Source organism: Ostrinia nubilalis, chromosome Z, assembly GCF_963855985.1.
Source record: "Ostrinia nubilalis chromosome Z, ilOstNubi1.1, whole genome shotgun sequence".
Lineage (NCBI taxonomy): Eukaryota > Metazoa > Arthropoda > Insecta > Lepidoptera > Crambidae > Ostrinia > Ostrinia nubilalis.
Genome location: NC_087119.1, coordinates 623,795 through 647,784, shown reverse-complemented (window position 1 = coordinate 647,784; position 23,990 = coordinate 623,795). Strand labels below are relative to the sequence as shown.

The 23,990-nt window shown below is 39.4% G+C and overlaps 1 protein-coding gene across 4 annotated transcripts; it reads left to right on the top strand.

Moving 5' to 3' along the window:
• Positions 1–593: 593 nt before the first annotated feature.
• Positions 594–22,897, top strand: LOC135086995 (uncharacterized). Of its 4 annotated transcripts, none has more exons than XM_063981849.1 (9): positions 594–680; positions 1,087–1,181; positions 2,788–2,932; positions 14,104–14,272; positions 14,963–15,151; positions 15,345–15,583; positions 18,690–18,896; positions 19,308–19,503; positions 22,388–22,897. In XM_063981849.1, exons 2-9 carry the CDS (start codon positions 1,098–1,100, stop codon positions 22,518–22,520), a joined length of 1,362 nt encoding a protein of 453 aa, XP_063837919.1. In that variant the 5' UTR covers positions 594–680; positions 1,087–1,097; the 3' UTR covers positions 22,521–22,897. The 4 variants fall into 4 exon arrangements, with proteins under 4 accessions (XP_063837919.1, XP_063837922.1, XP_063837921.1 ...); XM_063981851.1 differs by lacking the exon at positions 594–680 and adding an exon at positions 721–909; XM_063981850.1 differs by lacking the exon at positions 594–680 and adding an exon at positions 721–936.
• Positions 22,898–23,990: the final 1,093 nt, after the last annotated feature.

Sequence of the window (23,990 nt, the reverse complement as noted above, 5' to 3'; positions counted from 1 at the left end):
GGAGCGTCTGCCTGTTGTGTGTTATGCAATAGAACGCAATCTAGGGTGATTTACGTTACTCTTGTGGCATTTGCTGCTCTATGCGGTCGCAACAAGGGCAGCGAAGCCACAGCCGGAGGAGGCTGGCGCAGCGGCGCAGTCGCGGCTGGTGCAGTGTGCTCGCAGTCAAACCAGCTCTGAATAGGCTTTCTCGGTAGAGTACTATTCGGGCTTACTCGTACTACACGACAAACCTAAACTAACTTGTATCAAATAGTACTACAGCCGCGGTATTTGAATTCATCTACATTTTCATTTTTTTATGCATAACAAGGCAGGTATTCGACCACAATTGGACCTGGTGTTAAGTGGGATGCAGTCTAGGATGGTACATTATCTGCCCTTATAAAAAACTAGGAAAAAGTTTATAAAACCGGCATACTTTCCCTCATTTTATTGTTAATTACTAATTTTTGTCTCTACATTGATTAAATGTCTACATCAGGTAGGCTTTTCGTTCATAGTTATCAAACACAGATGTGTTCTGCCGTGACACCGCATGTAGGTACCGCGACGCGGTCTAGCAGTGGTCTTGCGGTAATAACCATAAGCATAGCGGAGAGCGAGCCTGCCGCGCGCGCCTGCACTGCGCCGGGCACCAGCCAGTCCAGCCTGCAGCCGCGCGGAGACCGCTCGTGTCGGTGAGTGAAGCCCTACGACCAACCAGTCTTGACCCACGCACAGGAAATTAAACGATCGCGCCAGTTGTCGTCCCCCTACCCACTAAATTGGTCGACCGGTCCGGCTATCAATAACTAGTTTGGTGATGGAATCTATTCAAATGATAACATTTTCGACCAGTTAAGCTCTACTAATTGAATTAGAGACAGTGTTAAGTTCCTAAAAGTAGAGTCAAGTGGAAGGTCACAGGTAGCGCACCCAGAATTAATTTAAAATGTATGTAATCGTATTCGTATCCTTATAAAATAATTGTATTGTAATAAAATTCTTTAGGAGTTAGATAGAGGTGCTCTTCTAAGATGCCGGGTTCACACAATCCATAATACTTACATTAGTGGTTATAATGACGCCTGTCGTCTGTTGTAGCATCGTGAAGCATGTCGAAGACCACCAGCTCGGAGGCCCAGGCCGGCGGCAGCGCCTCCAGCGCCACGGAAACCACGCCGCTGATCGCTACCAATGTGAGTTTCCTTCCTTCTTCTGCTACATTTCTACAAATTACAAAAAAATGTCATCCGCGATAAACTGTTTAGGAGCTCTACCTGTTTTTGTACCTCAGTCTTTTGTTGTTCATAACTATTTACATAAAGTGATAACAAACCTTTGTTATCAAGCACTAGAAGTAATTAATTCAAATCGACTGTTTCATTTTAAAGGTAGAGCAGGCCCTAAGTACCTGTTTTTCGTTTGTCGTAATATATGTTAACATGTTTGTAAATAAATACGATGTATATACCTACATATTCCTGCCATAGAGTAAGCAGTTAGCGTAGTACTTATTAATATTCTGTGGCAGCAGGCGCTAGATGAATGCCGCTACAAAGATACCTATACATAGCGATACCTTTTTACCATTTTAATCTCATTAAAAACTCATTCCGTAGAGTTTGTTTGTTTGTGTGGGTCCCTCCCACGAAAAGTTTCCTAAACTTGCGCAAGACTTGCTCGACTGCATTCAAGTTTGACCAAACCACTTAATCGACGATTTAATAACATTTTACTGACACGTCTTTTTTAAGGAATTTTCAATATCTAGGCAGCTCTAACAATGATTTATTGTCGAGCAGAGGTTCTAAGTAGTGTACCTACACTAGTTCACTACTACTTCATCTTCTTCTTTGTTTCCTTGGTTATAATCGCACTAAGGAACGAGAGAGACTTTGATTCTAAAAATTTTCCACCAAGGGAAAAGAAAAGTTCTGTTGCCAAATGTTGTAGACTAATACATAATTAAACGAAACTAAGTCAGCGAATTTGGAATAGTTAATTCAAAAACACCGTGTGAAGTAAAAACCATCGTAGTTAATAATGTTATGTGCGCAGTAATATAAACAGTAATTTGACACGCATAGAATTCATTTTGATGGTCGCAGGGGCAGGGTATCGTGTGTCCAGCGCGGGCGCAGCCTCTCAAGTTTATGGCCGTCTGTTGCTGGGCCGCAGGCGATGATATTTCACCTTAAGAATTATCAATTGATCATCATAGATTTCCTACATTTAAAAGTAGGTAGTTGTAAAATGCACATAGATAGTCTGAATGCATCTAAAGTAAAGCTAGTTGTAACCTCTGCTTACTACAAGTTTACTACTCTTAAGATAGAAGAAGAAGAAGAAATCGTGATACGACTAGTTCACTATCTCAAAGCATTCTAAAATAATAATAATTATGACCACCAAACTGATCGATTTTCAAGCTTGCTGAAATGCCAATAACAAAAAGGAAAAATCCGAGGATAATGAATAAAACAATAAGCTAAAACATTGAGAACACATTGCATTGGTATAAAATATCGTCGTGAAACAATAAAAAACTGATATAAAAACAAGAATTAGACCGCGCACAAAAAAATGTCTCGGCATCAGCTACTCGGCTTATTTCGTGATATCAGAATAGTTCCCCTGGCCGTATCCTGTGGCAAGCACTGTTGTTGCTTGAGGCTGCAGGATCTGCAGGAATTGGCCAAGCAACTAAGCTTAGGGCGACTAAGCGATCAAACGACTAAAGAAAAGCTGTTACTAATATTTTTCTTTTCTTTTACTCGTATAAAGTGAAAAGTTTTTGAATAGGTTGTCGAGGAACCTGATAATGGAGGAGGAGGCGGTGGAGGCGCCGCGAGCGCAGGGCTGTCGGCGAAGCAGACGGCCTTCCTGATCGCCGGCGAGATGGCTGGCAGCGGGGTGCTGGCACTCCCGCGGGCTCTGGTCAAGACGGGTGAGTGGATTCCTTTCGAGACAGTAATGCAGGTGAAGTGGAGAGGAATATGACAATCAAGGAGGCGGCAGCGGAGGCACTGCGAGCGCAGAGCTGTCGGCGAAGCAGACGGCAGTCCTGCATGGGCGAAATGCCAGCACTGACACGGGCTTTGGTCAAGACGGGTGAGTGGATTCCTTCCCGAGACAGTAACGCAGGTATGCAGAAGTGGAGAGCAGTACCTGATCACTGCCACGTGCGTTAGGCCACACAAGTGAAACAGAGGCAGCATATAGGGCTACTGAGAGAAACACTGACTAGGAGAGAGCTAGTTGATCCTGGCTACACAGGGTTGCAGCGGTGGGAACGAGAGGTAGGAATAGTGCCGTAGAAGAGAGCTAGTAAGTTGCAATGTAGTCACTCGGCTCTACCTGCCTCTCCTAGTTTCTGAAAGCTAATAAGATAATTTTGGGAGTTAAATGACTACCGAGATCTAGTCAACATGTATGCGGATATACCATTATTCTCGCTTACACCATATACTTATCAGGCTTCTCGAACAGGCGTGTGAAAATGTGACGAAAGTTGTTACTTGATTAGTTATTTAAGATTAATTGAATTAGTTATAATTGGTGTAATTGTTAGGATTCTTTGTCAGATGCCAGAAAAGAAGCTCTACAACTACGAAACTATAGCGTCTCTACAAATTGCTTTACTAATAATGTAGCGACTTTTAAAGAACAACATTTTCACAAGGAATTTTCAAATATACATTTACTGAAATTAATATCGATTTGCTAGGGGCATAGGCTAGGGCCTTGACCAATATAATTGGCGCCATTAGGCACATCCACGTCAAGTCGATATTGGCTGTATTAGTTACTAGGTAAGTAAATACTTTGGTTGTTTTTGCAATGGTCGGCACGGCAACTTCCATGGCGGAAACGGAAACAAAGATTATGGTATTATATGCACCCTATTGTTTTCCACTCGATGCCGACGGCATCAGCCAAATGATCACCATATTTCATGAATTTCTGCCGGGCTGCTTGATGTATGAATGTAATGCCTTGTGTTTTTTAATCGGTTACTTACTGCAATGCTGAGGTGCTTCAATTTAATTTAACACAACATTTAACCGCTAATGCGATTGTTTTAATGTCCGAATCAATTAAAATTATTTGGTTAGTTAATTGTGAATCATTAGTAATGCAATTATAGCGAATTTTAAAGCATATAGCGAATGATTATTCAATCCACGATGATGAGGAGAGTTCAAGTTATGACTACCTAACTAACTACTTATTAACCCATTAATCTAACTAACAAACGTAAACAACTATTTTTAAAATTGATTAACGAGATTTGCCATTGATCACCTACATAACGCACCTATGTTTTATTGATGCTTTTATTTGTGGCTGGTTTTCTTAATTGTTATTGTGTTTTAAGAAAAAGTTTCCGAAATGAAAACCCTTCGCCTGGAGCTAATAATATTGATTAATATTTGTAAGTACTGTTCTCTATCAAATACTGATGTCGTCGTACAGCAAGACACTGACGGTATCTTTCTGTTTGAGTAGTGATAACATTGTTTGGCAAGTTTCATTGTTCCACATTTCTTATTTAACGTTTTTAGCATTTATGTGGGAGTCGGTAATACTGAATTTTATTCTAGGACTAAGAAGTAATGTTTTAGCAATCAGCGAAACACATAACAGAATTATTATCATGTCTTACGCGTTGATCTTAGAAAAAAAATCAATTCTAACTCTCATTACATTATTTATTAGGTAGGTACTTATCTTGTTTTCGTTTTACATGCATAGTAGGTATATTATGACATTGCAAGAAAGCCTATGATAAAATAGGTATTCAAAGTTATTAAAATATTGCTCGCATGTCTCGGGTTTGTTATTGTGTACCTATACATATTTACAATACTTTTGTTCCTTTATTCTGTCTTTGAGACGACGTCAAAGTGAATAGTATGCTCCGCTTGAATAATGTATTCTGGAATCTGTTTAAGTACGACTTTTTACAAAAACACCTACCTACTTCTCTCCTAGTTAACTGTCACAAACAAGGTCTAGATCTAAGTACAGCCAATAATTATAATTTGTTTCAAATAGCTACTACTTAATCTACTTACATACAGGGTGTCCCAGAATGGGTGAATCAAACTGATAGGGGAGGTAGCTCTACTAATGTACTATCCCTACGAAGCGATCATGTCAGGTTTAAGAATTTATTTCTCAAAAGAAATTGTACATTTCACTTAAAATGAGAAACAAGGTATTTCAATTATTTATAAAATAAATGTAGGTAGATCTTAAACTAAGGGCGCACGGATTTAATTGTTCACCAAACACAAGACATTCGTCGGTAGACGTGAAAAAAAAACAAGACACATTGACCTTATTAAGTATCACTTTTTGACTCAGGTGTAGAAGGCGATCACTTGCCATCAAGACCTTTATGCGGACCTTTGAGGATGTGGAACTTTAATATCTTTTTGAAAAACGGAAAAGACTGAATTTCTTTGATGTTTTTGGGTAGCTTATTATATTGCTGAGCTCCTTCATATAATATACTTTTTTTACCATAATTAGTTCTGGAAGGTTTCAAAAGAATATTGTTGTTTTGCCTAGTTATATTTTTTCTTGATTGTCCTACTTTAGTAAATGATATTTTTGAATGAATATCTTTAGTGAGGATCTTTCGTACAAGTACACATATATTATATAGGTAGGTCTGGGATACGGACATTAATTTTGTATCTTTGTAAAGTTTTTCAGAGGAAGTATAATAGTCGTAATGGAAAAGAAGTTTAATTAGTTTGTTTTGCGTTGTTTGTAACTTTTTGAGGTTGGTTTTAGCAGCTGTGCCCCATATTTCAATGAGATAGTCGAGGTGAGGTTTGACCATGGAGTTGTAAATCAAATACCGAACCGGAAGAGGGAAACAATTTGCCACGCCATGCAGTGAACATATCAGAGCAGATAATTTTGATCGAACTTGGTTTATGTGAGGCTGCCATGTTAAGCGATTGTCAAGTATTAGTCCAAGGTACCTTTCTGAGTATATTCTGGTCAAGTGTTCGTCGTTAATGGTTAAAGCTGGGTGATTTTCGATTTCTTTGTTTTTGGCACTAAAAATGATATAATTTGTTTTAGATACATTGATCGTAAGTAAATTTGATTGCAACCAAGAATTGAGTGAGTCTAAGTCTTTTTGTGCCTCTTGAATAATTGGGTTTATTTTGGTGCCGAAGTAAAAAAGACTCGTGTCATCCGCGTATAGTGTAATGTCACCTTTCAGACCAATGTCATTGATGTTGTTTATGTATATTAAGAACAATAACGGCCCCAGGATGGATCCCTGAGGTACTCCGAATGTAATTGGCTGAGGTGTACTTTGAACGTCGTTAATCTTAACAATTTGGTGTCTGTTTGTTAAATAAGACCGAAAAATAGCCAGAGCACTTCCTCTGAGTCCGATTTTATATAGTTTTTGTAGGAGCAGGTCATGACTTATGGTGTCAAAAGCCTTTTTCAGGTCAATGAAAACGCCAAGAGCAATTCGCTTCTCGTCAATGTTTGTCCTTAATTTGGTTACAAGATCGATAGTAGCAGAAAGTGTATTAGATTTACTTCGAAAGCCGTACTGTTTATCGGAAATAAAACCAATTGAATTGAGATAGTCGTTTAGCCTGCTGTAAATAACTTTTTCATAAATTTTAGAGATGATTGGCAATACCGATATCGGGCGGTAGTTACTTGGGTCTGTTTTTTTACCAGATTTGAATATAGGGCTTACTTTTGCCAGTTTGAGTGAGTTGGGAAAGCAACCACTTTCAAGACACTTGTTAATACAAACAATCAAATTTCCAACAATTAATTTTTTAACGCATTTTATTGCCTTACAGCTAATCCCATCAAGACCAGTACTGGTGTTTGGATTAAGATTATCTATAATTTTCGCAATTTCATCCTCTGTAGCTGGTTCTAGATGAGATAAAACTGGGGTTGGCGAGTCGGTGTTTGGGCTGCATGGCCGGGAGTGGGGGTAGTTACTAGTATTTGTAGTTATATTTATATTTTGGATAATTTTATCAGCTAAAATAGCCCCGATGCTTGCAAAAAAGTTGTTGAAAGTTTTACAAATCTCAAAAGTGTCTGTTATTGGCCCGTTACTTGTGTCTAATTTAGAAGGAGCTGAGCTTGATTTAACTTTGTTACTTGCTAGAGAGTTTATTAGTTTCCACATCTTTAAAGGTTTATCTTTACATTGTACGAAAGCTTTATAGTAATATGCTTTTTTTGCGTTTTGGATCCGTTTTGTAACTTCGTTTCGTTTCTTCAAAAAGTCGTCCTTTATCGCCTCGTCATCTGGGTTTTCTTTGTTGTTACGCCATGCATGATTTCGTGAGTGTATGCTTTCAATAATATCCTTAGTAATCCAGTCAGATCTTATTGGATTTTGTATTTTTGTTTTAGTGATTTTGTTTTTCTGTATTTCAAAATCAAAATCAAAATCAAAAATATTTATTCAGTTTAGACCACAAGTGGCACTTATGAACGTCAATAGAAAATAATAAAAAAAGAAAAAGGTAGCCCTTATGGGGCACTTTACATGTCTCCTTATCTTTTGGGCCCTACCAGCGCTTCGAGACAAACATATGGCAAGTGCTGAGAAGAAACGCCGGAACAAACTCAGTCACCACTTATTGCCAGGAATTATCTAACGGTAAGAATAGTCAAATTTAAGTACATCAAATATGTGCAGACTGAACTGACCACGCATCCTTGTCATCAATATAGTCTCGAACCTTGTAGTACCCTTTGGACATAAGGGTATTTTTTATATGTATCTTAAATTTGTTTATTGGCAATTCGACAAGGTTGTGTGGTATTTTGTTAAATATGGTAATACATTTCCCCAAGAATGAATTACCTATCTTATGCAACCTAAATGATGGAACAGCAAGTTTATTCTTATGTCTCGTGTTAAATGAGTGGACGTCACTTTTCTTAGTAAATAAATGTATATGTTTACGGACATACATAATGTTATCAAATATGTATTGCGAAGCCACAGTCAATATATTGATTTCTTTAAAAACTTCTCTAAGCGAGTCACGTGGTTTAAGACCGTATATTGCCCGGACAGCTCTTTTCTGTAAAATGAAAATTGATTCTATGTCTGCTGCTGAGCCCCACAGTAAAAGACCATAAGACATAATACTATGAAAATAACTAAAATATACAAGCCTTGCTGTTTCAACATCAGTCAAGTTTCTGATCTTTCTCACCGCAAAGGCAGCTGAACTAAGTCTTCCCGCCAAGGCAGCAATATGGGGGCCCCATTGTAATTTACAGTCTAGGGTAATACCTAGAAAGACAGTAGAGTTTATCAGTTCAATGCGTTCATTATTTACTGTAATATTAGTATTAACTTGTTTGACATTAGGCATAGTGAATTTTAAACATTTAGTTTTTTTTGCGTTTAATAGCAAATTATTAGTTGTAAACCAGTCTAATACTTTGGAAAGAGCATTATTCACGTCGTCAAATATTTCCTGACGCCTGTCAGTTTTAAAAATTAAAGAAGTGTCATCAGCAAATAATACTATCTCACAAAGGTCCTTTGAATAAAAAGGTAGATCATTTATATAAATCAGAAAGAGCAATGGTCCCAGTATTGAGCCTATTGCGTCAGTGAGTATCTTTTGTAGGGATTCGTAATCGGAATTTGAGGCCTTCACAAGCGTGTCCTCGGTAGTTTTGTAAAATGCCTCATAATTTAAAGTTTGGTAGTTTATCTTGGTCCTAACTTGCGGTTTGTAATTTCCAATTTCCAAGTATATTTGTTTATGGTCGGACATTGCGGACTCAATGATAGTTAGGTGAAATTTATGGTTGGTTAAGTTAGTGGAGACATGGTCAAGGGTGGATTTCGTCCGTGGTGTTTCTCTTGTACAATATTTCGGATCAGTGTTGTTTAAAATGTAGATACCATTTTCACGCAGGGTTCTTTTATAAGTTTTGGTCGCTTTGTCCGGTCTTATAAGGTCGAAATTAAAATCACCAACTATCAATAATCTCCTTCTTTGGGAAAGTTGTTGTGTGAAAATGTCCAGGAACTCGGTATCATTTGTTCTTCCAGGCTTGTATATAGCACAGATGTCTAAGGATAATTTGTTTATGTGAACATACAGATAATGATTGTCATCCTTGATTACGTCGTCGGTGCAGTGGTGTTTTAATGAGTTGTGTACGAAAATAGATACTTCACCCCCCCTTGATGATTCTCTAAAGTTATAATAATGCACATAGTTAGGTAACATCAGGCTTTTGGCTTCAGATTCTGTTTTGATCCAGGTTTCAGTCAGTACAACCACGTGAACTATACTTGTAACAGCTCTCAAAATGCATTTTAACTCATCTAATTTCCCTTTCTTTACAATACTACATGCATTAGCATACAAGAGTTTCAATGCTTTATGGTTTTGCACTAAGTTACCGTAATTGTTGGTGATATTGTAAGTTACGTAGTTAATGTCTTGATCTTCTGAAGGACTGTTGGATGTTGTTAGTTTTTTGGCTGTAGTTGGATGATTCTAGGAACTCCATCATAAAATTTTATTGTGATATCCTTTTCGCCACCATCCACTCGCATATATTTTTCTGATGAGGAGTTTCATCGCAGTAGATTTTAATTTTGTCTGAGGTGATACTCGATTTATTTCGCAATATTGATTTGGCCGTTTCTGCCGTCGCGAAGAATACTTTTATTGCCCGATGTTTGTCAGGGTTGTATTTACCAAGTCTAATTGTTTTAAGTAGGTCATAGTCCTGTGGGCTAATGGTCCTGAGGACATTTTTAACTTCATTTGTATCATATTTGCGACGTTCTTCGGCGTTCTTAGATTGTAATTCGCTTATTCCGCTGATGATTATGTTTTTTTCCTTCTGGGAACGCTTATGCATTTCAATAAACATGTCTTCGTAGTATTAATAAACTCCATAACAAATAAACTCCAAACGCAGCAATTATAGCCAAATACATAGGCAAAGCTGATTTATTTTCACTTTAAAAAAAAAATTTTTTTTTTGTGTTAGTAGAACTACCTCCCCTATCAGTTTGATTCACCCATCTGGGACACCCTGTATAACATAAATCACATACTCGTACATACATTCTAGATAAGTTGATAGATAAACGTCCAAAACTTTGGTTATGATGCTTACATTCTGTCCCTCAAGAGATATGAACCCACAACCGCTGTTGTTTAGTAGGTAACACAAAGTATGGCGGATGAAGATGTTAGTTGATATCAATATTAATTTGTTAAAACTTAACAGCATACAGAAAGGATAATAACTATCATGTCACTCATCAGTGCACAGTGATACAAAACCAAGGGCTTATCAACATTTTGGATAAGAAAACGCAGATTAAAATTGTTTTTGATTTCCAACCTACACCAACAAGATTCCATATTTCGTTACCTTCGGCCCAATCACGTAATAATGAGTGCTCAGCATAGTTTTTTACTTATCAAGTCTATTTTTGGGACCGGTTTAACTTCTGAGAGTTTGAACCTACACCACTGACCACATCACATCGCAACAGCATCGAACAAAAAGTGCTTCCTTCGTAAAGACAAATAGTTAATAATTACTACAGGCACACTCTAAGTAAAACTTCTAATAGTAGTTAAAATGTAACAATGAAAAGGTTTTATTTTATTTAAAGTAGAAGAAAAGAGAGTGACCCTTGTCTTATCTTGCCTGCCTTACTGCTTTAATACTTTTAGCCATAGGTATTTAATTTGATTAATTGGATTATAACGCCTTTAGTTTATTCAACTTGGGTGAAAACACACGACGCTAGTTTCGGGTATAGTTGCGTTATTAATAGGCATCACTCCACATTTAGAAAACTGGTTGTAACGACACCGTGGCCAACAGCTCGAAACCAGTTCGGAATTTTATTGTTTTTGTCTAATTCACTATGAATGTTAAACAAACATTTTAATGGGGCCGGTTAACGATTTTTTATGTTTTAATAATAATATATTTAACTAATTTTGTTACCTATTTGTTTTTTAAAATAAGTATTCTTCATACAAATGGTACCTAATCATCTGGACAAAATTTTACGACTGAGAGTAGGCTAACTCTTGCTTGTGTCACAATTCGTAAGGTTCAAAGATGGTTTCAAAGTTGAGTGAGTAACGGAGCCTAACCAAACAATTAAGTACTCCATCTTAACTGTGCGAAGAAGTCGAACAAAAAGAGTGGTTCTCGAACCACTGCACTACGGAGGTTGCAGGGATGGTCTTGAATAAGGCAATGAAGCGAGGGCTAGGAAAGACAAAATGTAGAGCAAAAGATTAAATGTAGATTTAACCTTTGATTTATCTAATTCACTCGTAGTTTAGGCTAGTCATCAAGTTCGCCTTTGCAAATAGGGTAGAATCTCAAGTAGATATTGCACTACATGGTAGGAATCTGCCTGCCTGAGCCGGGAGTACAGGAATAGCTCGCATATTGTTATTGACATCTGCGTCCTTGTTAAGCCACAATAGGGCAGTTGAAGCCAATCATCTTGATGCGCTGTGTGAACAAATTGAGGCACGGACCATTACATGGTGCAATTTGGATTCAATCAGTTGCAGTTTCAACTACCTATACCTACGTAGGTACGTTTTAGAACATAAACTCGCTTAAAGTCCTTCAAATAACCCTTGAAAATATCAATTGACAATTTACTCGTACTACTAATTAACTACATAATTATAATCTTTTACGAATCTTTTGAGTTGTCCATTTTTCATCATCAATGATAGGATGTTTTAATCATTTAACAGTCATAACATAATCAAAATTTTCATTGTTTTTGGACCTTAAGACAAGCGAATAAGGCTCAAAATATGGTGGGAACTATATTCCCACTGCTGCTGACAGTGCCACTCTTGTAGCGGAGTTTTGTTGTCGACACGATGTCGTCGTCGTTTCAGCCGAAAGACGTCCACTGCTGGACAAAGGCCTCCCCCAAGGATTTCCACAAAGACCGGTCCTGCGCCGCTTGCATCCAGGTACTTCCCGCGACCTTCACCAGATCGTCGGTCCACCTAGTGGGAGGCCTACCCACGCTACGTCTTCCAGCTCGTGGTCGCCACTCAAGAACTTTCCTGCCCCAGCGGCCATCAGCTCTTCGAGCTATGTGCCCCGCCCACTGCCACTTGATTTTAGCGATTCTGCGGGCTATGTCAGTCACTCTGGTTCTCCTACGGATCTCCTCATTTCGGATTCGATCACGCAGGGAAACTCCGAGCATAGCATGCTCCACCATCGCTCTTTGGGTGACCTTGAGCCTTCTTATGAGGCCCATAGTAAGCGACCACGTCTCAGAGCCATACACCATCACTGGCAACACACACTGGTCAAATACTTTTGACTTGAGACACTGCGGTATTACGGACGTGAGAATTTCGCGAAGCTTCCCGAACGCTGCCCAGCCGAGTTGGATTCGACGATTAACCTCTTTCTCGAAGTTGGACCTACCTAACTGGACTGTTTGTCCCAGGTATACATAATTGTCAACAACTTCGAGTGTAGTGTCTCCAACCTTCAGAGGAGTGGGTACAACACGGGCATTTGACATAATTTTTGTCTTGTCCATGTTCATTTTAAGACCCACTTGTTGAGAGGCTCTACTGAGGCCATCGAGCATTGTGTTTAGGTCCTCCACGGTCTCAGCCATGACTACAATATCGTCCGCGAAACGAAGGTGGGTGATATACTCGCCGTTGATATTTATGCCGAAGGCTCTAAAGTGTTCGCTAGGGATCTGTCTGTTGGCCAAAGTCAACTGACCAAGCTGAAGACCGAGGATGGCAGAGACATCTCGTCGGGGCCTGAGTTATTGGAAGAGGTTGAGAAGTTCTACGGACAATTATACACGAGTGTACGTACACCTGTCACAAATCTAGCCGAAGACCCAAGAGCTAGACTGACCCGACACTACACCGAAGATATCCCGGACGTCAGCCTGTACGAGATTAGAATGGCTCTCAAACAGCTGAAAAACAACAAGGCACCGGGTGATGATGGAATCACGGCTGAGCTTCTGAAAGCAGGCGGAACGCCGGTACTAAAGGCTCTTCAGAGGCTGTTCGATTCCGTCATACATGAGGGAATAACGCCTACGGCATGGCACAGAAGTGTGGTGATACTTTTTTTCAAAAAAGGCGACAAAACCTTGTTGAAAAATTATAGACCCATCTCACTTCTTAGCCATGTCTACAAGCTGTTTTCGAGAGTCATCACGAATCGTCTCGCACGCAGGCTCGACGACTTCCAGCCTCTCGAACAAGCCGGTTTTCGAAAAGGCTTTAGTACCATGATAGACCACATACATACGCTACGGCAGATTATACAGAAGACCGAGGAGTATAATCAGCCACTTTGTCTGGCGTTTGTGGACTATGAAAAAGCCTTCGACTCGATCGAGACCTGGGCAGTGCTACAGTCTCTCCAACGGTGCCAAATTGACTATAGATACATCGAAGCGCTGAAGGGCTTGTACGAAAACGCCACAATGTCGGTCCGCCTCCAGGATCAGAACTCGAAACCTATCCAGTTGCAGCGAGGGGTGAGACAGGGAGATGTCATATCTCCGAAACTGTTCACCACCGCCCTGGAAGATGTTTTCAAGCTTCTGGACTGGAGCGGATTCGGCATAAATATCCATCGACATCGACACGATGTAGAAGAATGATAAAACAATTTCTACTAAAATATTTTGGTTTCGTTTAGTATTATTATCTACATACAATCGCAAGTACTAGAGTAGGTAGTAGGTTATGTAAATAGGTATTTTTTTACTATTTCGTGTTAAGTAAGCCAAACTATTTCCAATTGCTCAAACCTGTTTAGATGGTCGTCAAGATGTTCATCTGTGTCGAAACGACGAATAATTAGATAGAGTCAACTCTATAGTAATAAGGCGGACTTTTAACATTGAAATCACAGACTCACCACATTAAAAGTTGCTCTAACTACATTATGTGCTACTCTAAACCCTAGTAACGCCTTTCATGATTCTGTGAACAGTTGAAACGTCCACAATGCAAACTCTGATATAACGAGTCGTGACGTATTTGTGTCTTTATTTTTCAGGTTGGGTTGGTGTGCCCATCATCATCGGGATGTGCGCCATCGCGGCCTTCAGCGGCAAGCGGCTCGGCGACTGCTGGTCCATCATCGAGGGCCGCGACCCTGAGATGAGGAGCCGGAAGAGGAACCCTTACGCCATCATCGCTGACCAGGCGCTGGGCAGGACATGGAGGTAGGTACACTCGAATGGAATTTGGTAATTTAGTTTTCGGAAGAATCCTTTTTCAGTCGGAGCTCCAAATTCCCTTGGGACAACATATGATGACAGCCATGCACAGATCGCAAAAACTAAAGGCAGCCATTGAAATATTTTGCGTTGAGCGTGCGCGCACCTTAATCGTATCGCTATAACAGATTCAAGTGCACACACGTTCCGCAGTAAATATTTCCTCTTACGGACGAATCAGGATTCAAACCTACAATTTGCTTCACTCGAAATCTCTACTGCACAAAGAAAGATAACTTTGAAAAAAGGAAGAATCCGGCTCATCACCATCTACGTCTACTGGCTCGGAAATGGCAGCAGGTTGTCAGTATTCCAATAAAGTCATCCCTAGTTCCCTTAGACTGGTTATATTATAGTTGTATGATGTCCACTGAGTCCACCAACCAGGGTACTGACCAGGGTAGCTGACACCATTAACCAAATCAAGACACAAAAAAATACACTAATCTAGCCTTGAAAATCGAGTTGCTACATGATGAGCAACTTTGAAGTTAATCAATTAAGTTGGCAGAAAAGTGACGTCCCCAGATTTTTTTGGTTTGCAAGATTGTGGTGCGTTTTGATATCTCAACAAAACTATGTCAATTGACTTGTTTGGAGCGCCTACTCAAATCACACGCGTTAATTTCCCACCAGCGTGATAGTGTCGATGGCGGTGACGGTGACGCTGTTCGGCGCGGCCGTGGTGTACCTGCTGCTGGCGGCGCAAATCATCGAGCAGGTGCTGCACTCGCTCATCCCCGCCGTGACCTTCTGCTCCTGGTACCTCATCGTGGCCGGCGCCATGACCCCGCTCATGCTCTTCGGAACTCCGAGGGACTTCTCGTGAGTACAGGACCTAGCTGTAGTGGGCAGTGTTATTGACCATATGAATACACTTGCATTGCAAGAGATTCGGTATTCGATATATTGATGATATTTCAAGATTAAAAGAGACTCATCGTGGGAATCCATCTAGCTAGTTGCTAGATAAGTTATTGTGACTCTAGCTAACAATATTTGTTATAACTTTGCTCAGCTTCATCGGCGTGGTGGCTTTGGGCGCCACGGTGCTGGCGTGCGCGCTGTACTTCATCCAGATGATGAGCGAGGTGCGGCCCTTCGTGTTCCGCCTCGGCATCCATGGCTTCGAGGACTTCTTCCTGGCCTTCGGCACCATCATGTTCGCATTTGGCGGCGCCTCCACCTTCCCCACCATCCAGAACGACATGGCCGATAAGAGCAAGTTCAGTAAGAGTCTTCAGTGGAGCTTTATCGGTGAGTTTTTTCTTCGATTGGCAAAGGATGGTGGTGGGAAAAGAACCCTACCAATCAGGATTTAAAAGTATCGTTTTAGACTAAACTAGACTAACCAAAATAGTTATTTAAAGTGATTTCGACATTCTCGGGTTTAAGATCTGTCTCGTTTACAGTCCTAGAATTCTGAGACATGTAAAAGGTAAAAACAGAGCTAGAATCAAAGTGTTTTTGGGGAGTAGACTCACAGATTTTGATCATACACGCATCTATTACTACTATTACATAGTAAAGCTTTGCTTAGTTTGGGACTAGAAGCGTAGTGTAAAATGTCCAAGGATCTGTATTATTATTATTTATTATATCTCTTATTTCCGTATGCTGCACTGGTGAGGTTGGAATGGACTCACTGTAGAAGGTGGACGGAATCGTTAATCATGCTGATCCAACGCCAAATGTAGTAAATGTACTTAAACTACCCTAGGCCCTTGCGGTACAGACGGCACAGTAAATATATACCTATATAATTACTAGCAACACTAATACAGCGACATGCTTAGTATCTACTTAATTACTAACAAGACTAATCTAGTGGCATGCTAAGTACTTAACTAGTAATAAGAAAGCTCTTGCGGCATACTAAATGCACTTTATTAATAAATAAGTCAATTAATACGGCACAGTACTTAAGTACTAATAAGACAAGCCCAGGTCTGCGCTGCCCGCATCCAGGGGCTTCCTGCGACCTTCTCTAGATCGTCGGTCTGCATTACATTATTCGCTCCACTCGAAAATTTTTCTGCCACAACGGCCGTCATTTCTACGAGCTGTGTGCTTCGCTTACTGTCACATAACTTTACCAATTCTTGAGGCTATGCGGCTCTCATCAAAGTCTAAATCTAAATAATTACTATAAGACTACTAATGCGGCACACTAAATATGTACTTAACAACTAACCAGAATATTCGGCGGCCCACTAAAATATGTACTTAATAACTAACAAGACCATCCAGCGGCACACTAAATATGTACTTAATATCTAATAAGACCATCCAGCGGCACGCTAAATATGTACTTATTAACTAACAACACTAGTCCAGCGGCAAACTAAATAATTATATGTACTTAACAACTAACAAGACCATCCAGCGGCACACTAAATATGTACTTAATATCTAACAAGACCATCCAGCGGCACGCTAAATGTACTTATTAACTAACAAGACTAGTCCAGCGGCACACTAAATATATACTTAACAACTAACAAGACCATCCAACGGCACATCAAATATGTACTTATTAACTAACGAGACCATGCAGCGGCACGCTAAATGTACTTATTAACTAACAAGACTAGTCCAGCGGCACACTAAATCTTAACAATATATAACTCAAAGGTGACTGACTGACTGACATAGTGATCTATCAACGCACAGCCCAAACCACTGGACGGATCGGGCTGAAATTTGGCATGCAGGTAGATGTTATGATGAAAGGATTTCACGAAACTCCACCTCTAAGGGGGTAAAACGGGCTCCACGCGTACGAATTCGCGGGCGGCCGCTAGTATGTACTAAACTACTAACAAGACTTTCCAGCGGCATGATAAATAGGTACTTAACAACTAAGAAGAATCTCCAGCGGAACACTAAGTACTTAATAACTAACAAGACCATCTAGCGGCACGCTAATTGTGTACTTAATAATTAACAAGACCATTCAGCGGCACGCTAAATGTATACTTAATAACTAACAAGACCATCCAGCGGCACACTAAATATGTACTTAATTAACTAACAAGACCATCCAGCGGCACGCTAAATATGTACCAACTAATAAGACTAGTCCAGCAGCACACAAAATATGTACTTAACAACTAACAAGACTAGTCCAGCGGCACACTAAATGTGTACTTAATAACTAACTAACAAGACCATCCAGCGGCACAGTAAAATGTACTTAATAACTAACAAGACCATCCAGCCAGCGGCACGCTAAATGTGTACTTAATAACTAACAAGACCATCCAGTGGCACTAAATATGTACTTAATAACTAATAAGACCATCCAGCCAGCGGCACGCTAAATACTCTTAATATTATGTACTTAACCACTAACCAAACGTTAAACGTACTAAGGTTGGGTTGCACCATCTTACTTTGACTTTAACAAACGTCAAAAATGTGTCAAACTTCATACAAAATACACCGGTTATCGTTTAGTCACGGTTAAAGTTAGATGGTGCAACCCAGCCTAAATGTATTACTTAAAGACTAACAAGACCACTTTGGCGTTCTTAACAATAAGTTAATTGCTAACTAAACAAGTGCTTAACTTCCCCATTGCCCATGCCCCATTAGGTAACAAATATATGTATTTGATTATAGCACCATTATTCTTTACCACTAATTACATACACTAAACAATGTATTTAACAACACAAGACAACTTAAATTTGATAACCCCACTACTGCATTAACATCATATTGTGAGAACACTTAATTACTAATCAATCAGCTTTTTGAAATATTTAAACTACTAATCAAATTGCTTAAGCCTTACCCTTCAAGAAAGTACCAAATTACTAACAAACTTATTAGTTTTTAGCGCATGAAGATTAAAATAAATACAATATTGTTTATTAGAAATAGGTTCCAACAACATACTAAGGAAATGTACGCCATAATGTCTTAGCAACACGCTTAGTAAATCTGCACCATTTTATGAAAGTACTTACTCAATTACCCACTAATACTTACAAGTTGCATACAGCTGCATCTTTTTATAATGTAGACTAAGTTTTAGTTTAGTTCATTAACAAGGTTACCTCGTAAACATAAACCACTAGCAGAGTACACTTTGTGTCATTAATTTACTAACCGTGATAACGCCTAGATTGCAACCAAGGTTATAATTACTTACTAGGCTGCTATGCAATGCAGTACACTTTGGGAATGTACGAGTATGCATGTCAAGCGCATGTCCCGAGATATTTTATTTCCTGATCTTAGCATGACACTATTTTCTGGCAACGCTCTGTATGTTCAGGCATCACAATCAAGGAGCGAAGAAGTAGTTAACTATGGGATCAATAATAATGGTATAGTTTATCCTTAACTCTCCCAGCAATCCTCCTATTGTACTTGCCCATCGCGATCGGCGGGTACGCGGTGTTCGGCGAGAGCGTGGCGCCCAACGTGGCGGCGTCGCTAAAGGACACGCCCCTCAAACTCGTCGGCAACATCCTCATGGCGCTGCACCTCTTGGCCGCCTTCATGATCCTCATCAACCCTGTCTGCCAAGAGATGGAGGAGCTCTACAACGTGCCCAGGGGTATGTTTTTGAGGTCATAGTTTTGGTGGTGGACATTGGAGATGCGTCAAAAGCTTTGGCAGCTTTCTCAGGGATAGCGCCTTTCAATAAGGATGAGCAAATGAACTAGAATGACCGACATTCACACTTGTTTTGGCCAGATCAAGTCGCCACTGTTCGCCACGCTGTGAATTCCAGTTATTAGCTTTTCTCTGCAGACCCTTTGTGCAGGCGGCTCCGCGGCTGGTGGAATGATGACAACGTGCTAGTTTGGGTCTGGTTCTCCAAAGATGAAAGAGGCGATGGAATAAGGTCATGCAATTCCTTAATCTATATTATCACTCCAGCTATTTTGCCCTTCCTCTTCAACTACCTATCTTTCTGGTGGCACCATTCTTGAGCAAGCAACCTAATGAGTTCCAATCGTTGCAGAGTCTACTGGCTGGCGCTTCGCCGTCCGCCTGTCGATAATGGCGGGCCTCCTGTTCATCGGTGAGAGCATCCCTCGCTTCGACAAGATCCTGGCGCTGGTGGGCGGTACCAGCGTGGCCCTGCTCACGTTTATCCTGCCCTCATATTGCTACCTGAACTTGATCAAGCAATCACGAGCCGAAGGACAAAAACCGATGTAAGAATATCTGCCCTGTACAAGTCTGCTTTGATCTTGAGATCGAAATCGATTCATAATTTCGAACTCCTCTTATGAGTAAATATATATTCTTCTAAATAAAATCGTTGCGAGTCCAATGAAAGTATAACTTTTGCCCGGGGTGAACTTGGCCTTCATTGGTTGGGTTTTTATTGGCGGTCAAGCTGTAGATCTTGGCTACACAGAACAGGGGTTGCAGTGGTGAAAACGAGGAGGTGGGAATACGTGGGACACTATTTAAGTTGTGAGCCTAACTATGAAAACAAAGTAGTTTATTATTAAAATGGTATTGATTGCGTTTATTGGTATTGTCTTTCATGATTTATGTACTTTTTAATGTGTCTGAAATACTTTTCATAGCATTTTTTCCACCCAGCTTGAGGCACCTCCAAAGCATGGTTTATGACCGCACCGACAGTTGCTTCTGGCTACATAAATCGCTGTTCACGCGTTTAATTTTAATATATGGGTACCAAAAGAAGTGTTTAGATTCCAAGCAAGAATTTTGTAGCGTTGGACCTGTTTATTTCATATTTTGAGTGTTCAAATAGTCAGTTGTTTGACGAGACGTGTAAAAGCTCACATTTTCGTCACGAATGGCGATTCGACTATGCTGGTCAGTTTCCTTTATTAAACTGAAGACTTTTGGAAAAAAAGTGGCTGTTTACTATTAAAAATTAACCATTCTAAATTTCTCTAGTAACGTTTCTGTCATATAATCGGATATTTCGGAAAAATAGGCGACCGTAAGTTTCAAAGTGTTCCGAGCGCATGGGACTTTTGTTGGAATTGGTTCATCTTAAAACACCTCCATAGTCGATAGCTGTTTATTTTCAGGATCATTATGCATAGATCCTTAATTCGTCAACTGTCACAATTTTAAAAACGGCTTTTACAGCTTTTTAAACGTATTTATCAAACATTTCCAAGGATTAAACGACACAAGCGTCCTATTGAGCGTTTGAAAAATTTTGTGACATCCAGCGAGAAAAAAACGTATTAACCATAATATGGTCATACAATATTTTATTACTGCTAGTGGAATTAATGACTAGGATTATCTCAATCCTACGATATATCATATGACGAGATTTCTCTTCCATTTTTCTGACAACATTAATGTTTTCCGCCACTATTAGTCATTTTGGACGACTTTCGCAAAGTTCACTGGTGAGCCAATGACATACAATATTATACTTCTTAAACTAGCGTTTTACAATGGTAAAGGATAGATCTTTATCACCAAAAGTGAAATTTAACTGACCGCTTCAGTTTTGTATTGATTAACCACGTCGAAAGTCATAATAAATAGTCGCGCGAAAATTTCCGCAAGTCAATTCCATGTTTTTGTAGTCAAGATAATTTTCAATTCAATGTTATAGCCTGACCAGGAACATAAAAACCCTGGCATAGAGGCGCGACAATTGCATTTCATAGTGCAACACTGAGTACAGTCGTACCTGTGTTAAATTAATAGGCTATTAACTTTATGTATCAGGATTCAGGATTACGGGCTAATTTTATATTTTCATAAATTAACGAAAAAATATTATTATAGGTAACCTGGTTTAAATAAATTAAATGAAACCATCAATCGAGTTAGTAGGATTTATTTTATTATTCATCAATAATCAAATTCAGAACTTGAATATTCAACTGCAATGTCTGCTCATGAACGCTTGAAACTCGGTACTTCTTTCCCATCATCATCATCATCAACAGCCCTTTACAGTCCACTGCTGGACTATGAGCCTCCTCCACTATAGTGGAGGGTTTTGCCATAATCTCCACGCTAGGCAGGCGGGTTGGAGATCGCAGTTTAAAAGATTGATGTTTTTCAGAGAGCGCTGCTGCCCATTCTCTGTTTGATGTGTAGTCCCTAAGTCGCCTCTTACGACACCCGCGGGAAGAGTAGGGGTTGGTGACAAATGTATTCTACTCTGCCGTCACCACACGGCATACTCTGCCGTCACCACACGGCATCTTTCCCAATTCCATAAAATTCAACACTTAGAAAGTGACAAAAAACTTCAAAATAGGTATTTGAAACGAACCACAACTAATTTTCATAGTGGACTGTACTATACGATAAACATGTCAGTCAATTTGACAACCTTTGTCGGAAACATTATTCAATGAAAATATTGTCCGAACCCTTAATATTTCTATTCGACAAATACTTTAACACATTGTGAACCACTTTTCTTTCACGACTATAAAAAGATTTTAGCAATTTTATTCACAAAATCAATTGCGCACATTTAAAATAAAGTTTGTTTACACTTTGACAGCAATAGACTGACATGCAAGGTGACATGACAATGAAGTTTTCAGTTACTGTTGCCATTAAAAGAAATTAGTACCATTAGTTTTCCGCAACATGGCGAGGGTTTTTATGTTCCTGGTCAGGCTATAATAATACAAAACGTGCTCAAATGATAAAAAGTTTTGAATAAGGTTGTAGTCAAAAATGTCAAACTTTTCATTAAAAGTATCAGTACCTCTAGTAGGAAAAACTTTCGAGTTCGTTTCGTTGCGTATTCAAAGTGTCATCGAAAAATTTTGTATGAAAAATTAAACAGCGCCCCCTATATTATAGCCGCCCTAGGGGGCGCTGTTTAATTTTTCATACAAAATTTTTCGATGACACTTTGAATACGCAACGAAACGAACTCGAAAGTTTTTCCTACTAGAGGTACAGATGTCGTCTAACAACACGTTATGTTGTCGAGGCTCACAACTTAAATAGTGCCCTAGGTAGTCCCGTAACCCGTACAAACATTCTTGAAGCTTATATTTATTTCCCTATTGTCCTTTGTGGTGTGACTGGCTTAGAAAATAAAATATGTTGGACGTATTCCAGTGAAACTCCAGGATGGATGAAGATGGTGTGCTGGGAGGTGATCGCGGTGGGCGTGGTGGGCGGCGTGGCGACCACCATCAGCGCCATCAGCACCATCTTCGGATCCACTCTCACCAAGCCCTGCTACCTTTAAGACATCACTTTTTTAATGTAGCCATCTTGACATCTTACGTAATAATGTCTTTCAACTTAATTAGGATACCTTTATTTTGGTATGGGTTATGCACATCGTGGTATTCTTTCCATTGTTTGAATATTTTCTCTTCTTTGTTTGGTTTTAGAGTGACTAAAACTTTATAGCCCAGGCGGCCAAAGAGTTTAGTTCAGTCACTTTATTGCACACTCAAATCTACTTACATTTATAGTGAGAACAAAAAGCTTATTGTCTTTTAAAATTTATTTTTTTATTTGTTTAGTTTTAAAAAATACATAATTACAGGGAGAAATAACAATGTTACTGTGTGTTAGTTAAGTAATTTTAGCCTCAAAATAAATATGTAACAAAGTGTTGTTATTGGATTTTCATTTAGTCTAATCGATTCCTTGAGGTCGTAGAATTTATTTAATGATTGCAACATAAAACAACAATTTCAACATAATTCCATGGAGATACTTATTATAAATAATTTGGACACTTGATTAAAAGTAATTATAATAATTTAGATACCATTTTGTAAAAAAATCACCATAACTTGTTTGAAATAAGTCGAACAAATCGGTTTTTACGCCGAATCGGTTCAAAATAAAGTAGTCAGCCGGGCTGCTAGTTTAATAATGATACAAGGGCCCATTTCAAATTGCATGTTTCGGGATTTAGGCAATTCTTTTCCAATGCAGGCCATGGTTTTTATGTTTGTATTACGTATTCCGTTGGGACTTATAGCAAATTCCCCCTCCACCACTATTAATTAAATAGTTCCTGGTCTTTACCTGATTAGAGCTATCTAAACCTATATGATTATATTTAGTATTATAAATACGAGGGCGGTTTGATAAGTCAGTGACTTTTTGAATTTCCCGCGCAGTTATTCCAAATGCAACAGTGCTGCCGTCAACTGTAATCTATTAGTGGGCAACTGTCAAATTTTGAGCAAGCTACGTCATGCAGTTGGTGTTTGATAGCCATTCAATGCAGACAACCTCGTGAATTTTTACGAAAATGGAAAAAGTGAATTTCGTGTGCTGATTAAGCATTACTTTTTACGTAAAAAAACCATCACTGAAACAAAGAAAAAGCTTGATAAATACTACGGGGACTCGGCACCATCAATTTCAATGGTAAAGAAGTGGTTTACAGAGTTCCGTTGTGGTCGTACCAGCTCTAGTGACGCCGAACGTTTAGGTCGTCCAAAAGAAGTGATCACGCCGGAAATCGTCGATAAAATCCATGAAATGATATTGGATGATCGGAGAATGAAAGTGCGTGAGTTGACTCATGCTATAGGTATCTCAACTGAACGGGTAAATCATATTTTACACCAATATTTGGACATGAGAAAACTCTCCGCGAGATGGGTGCCGCGATTGCTCACACTCGACCATAAGCGCAATCGTGTGACAACTTCAAAAGAGTATTTAGCGATGTTCAACCGAATTTTTGCGC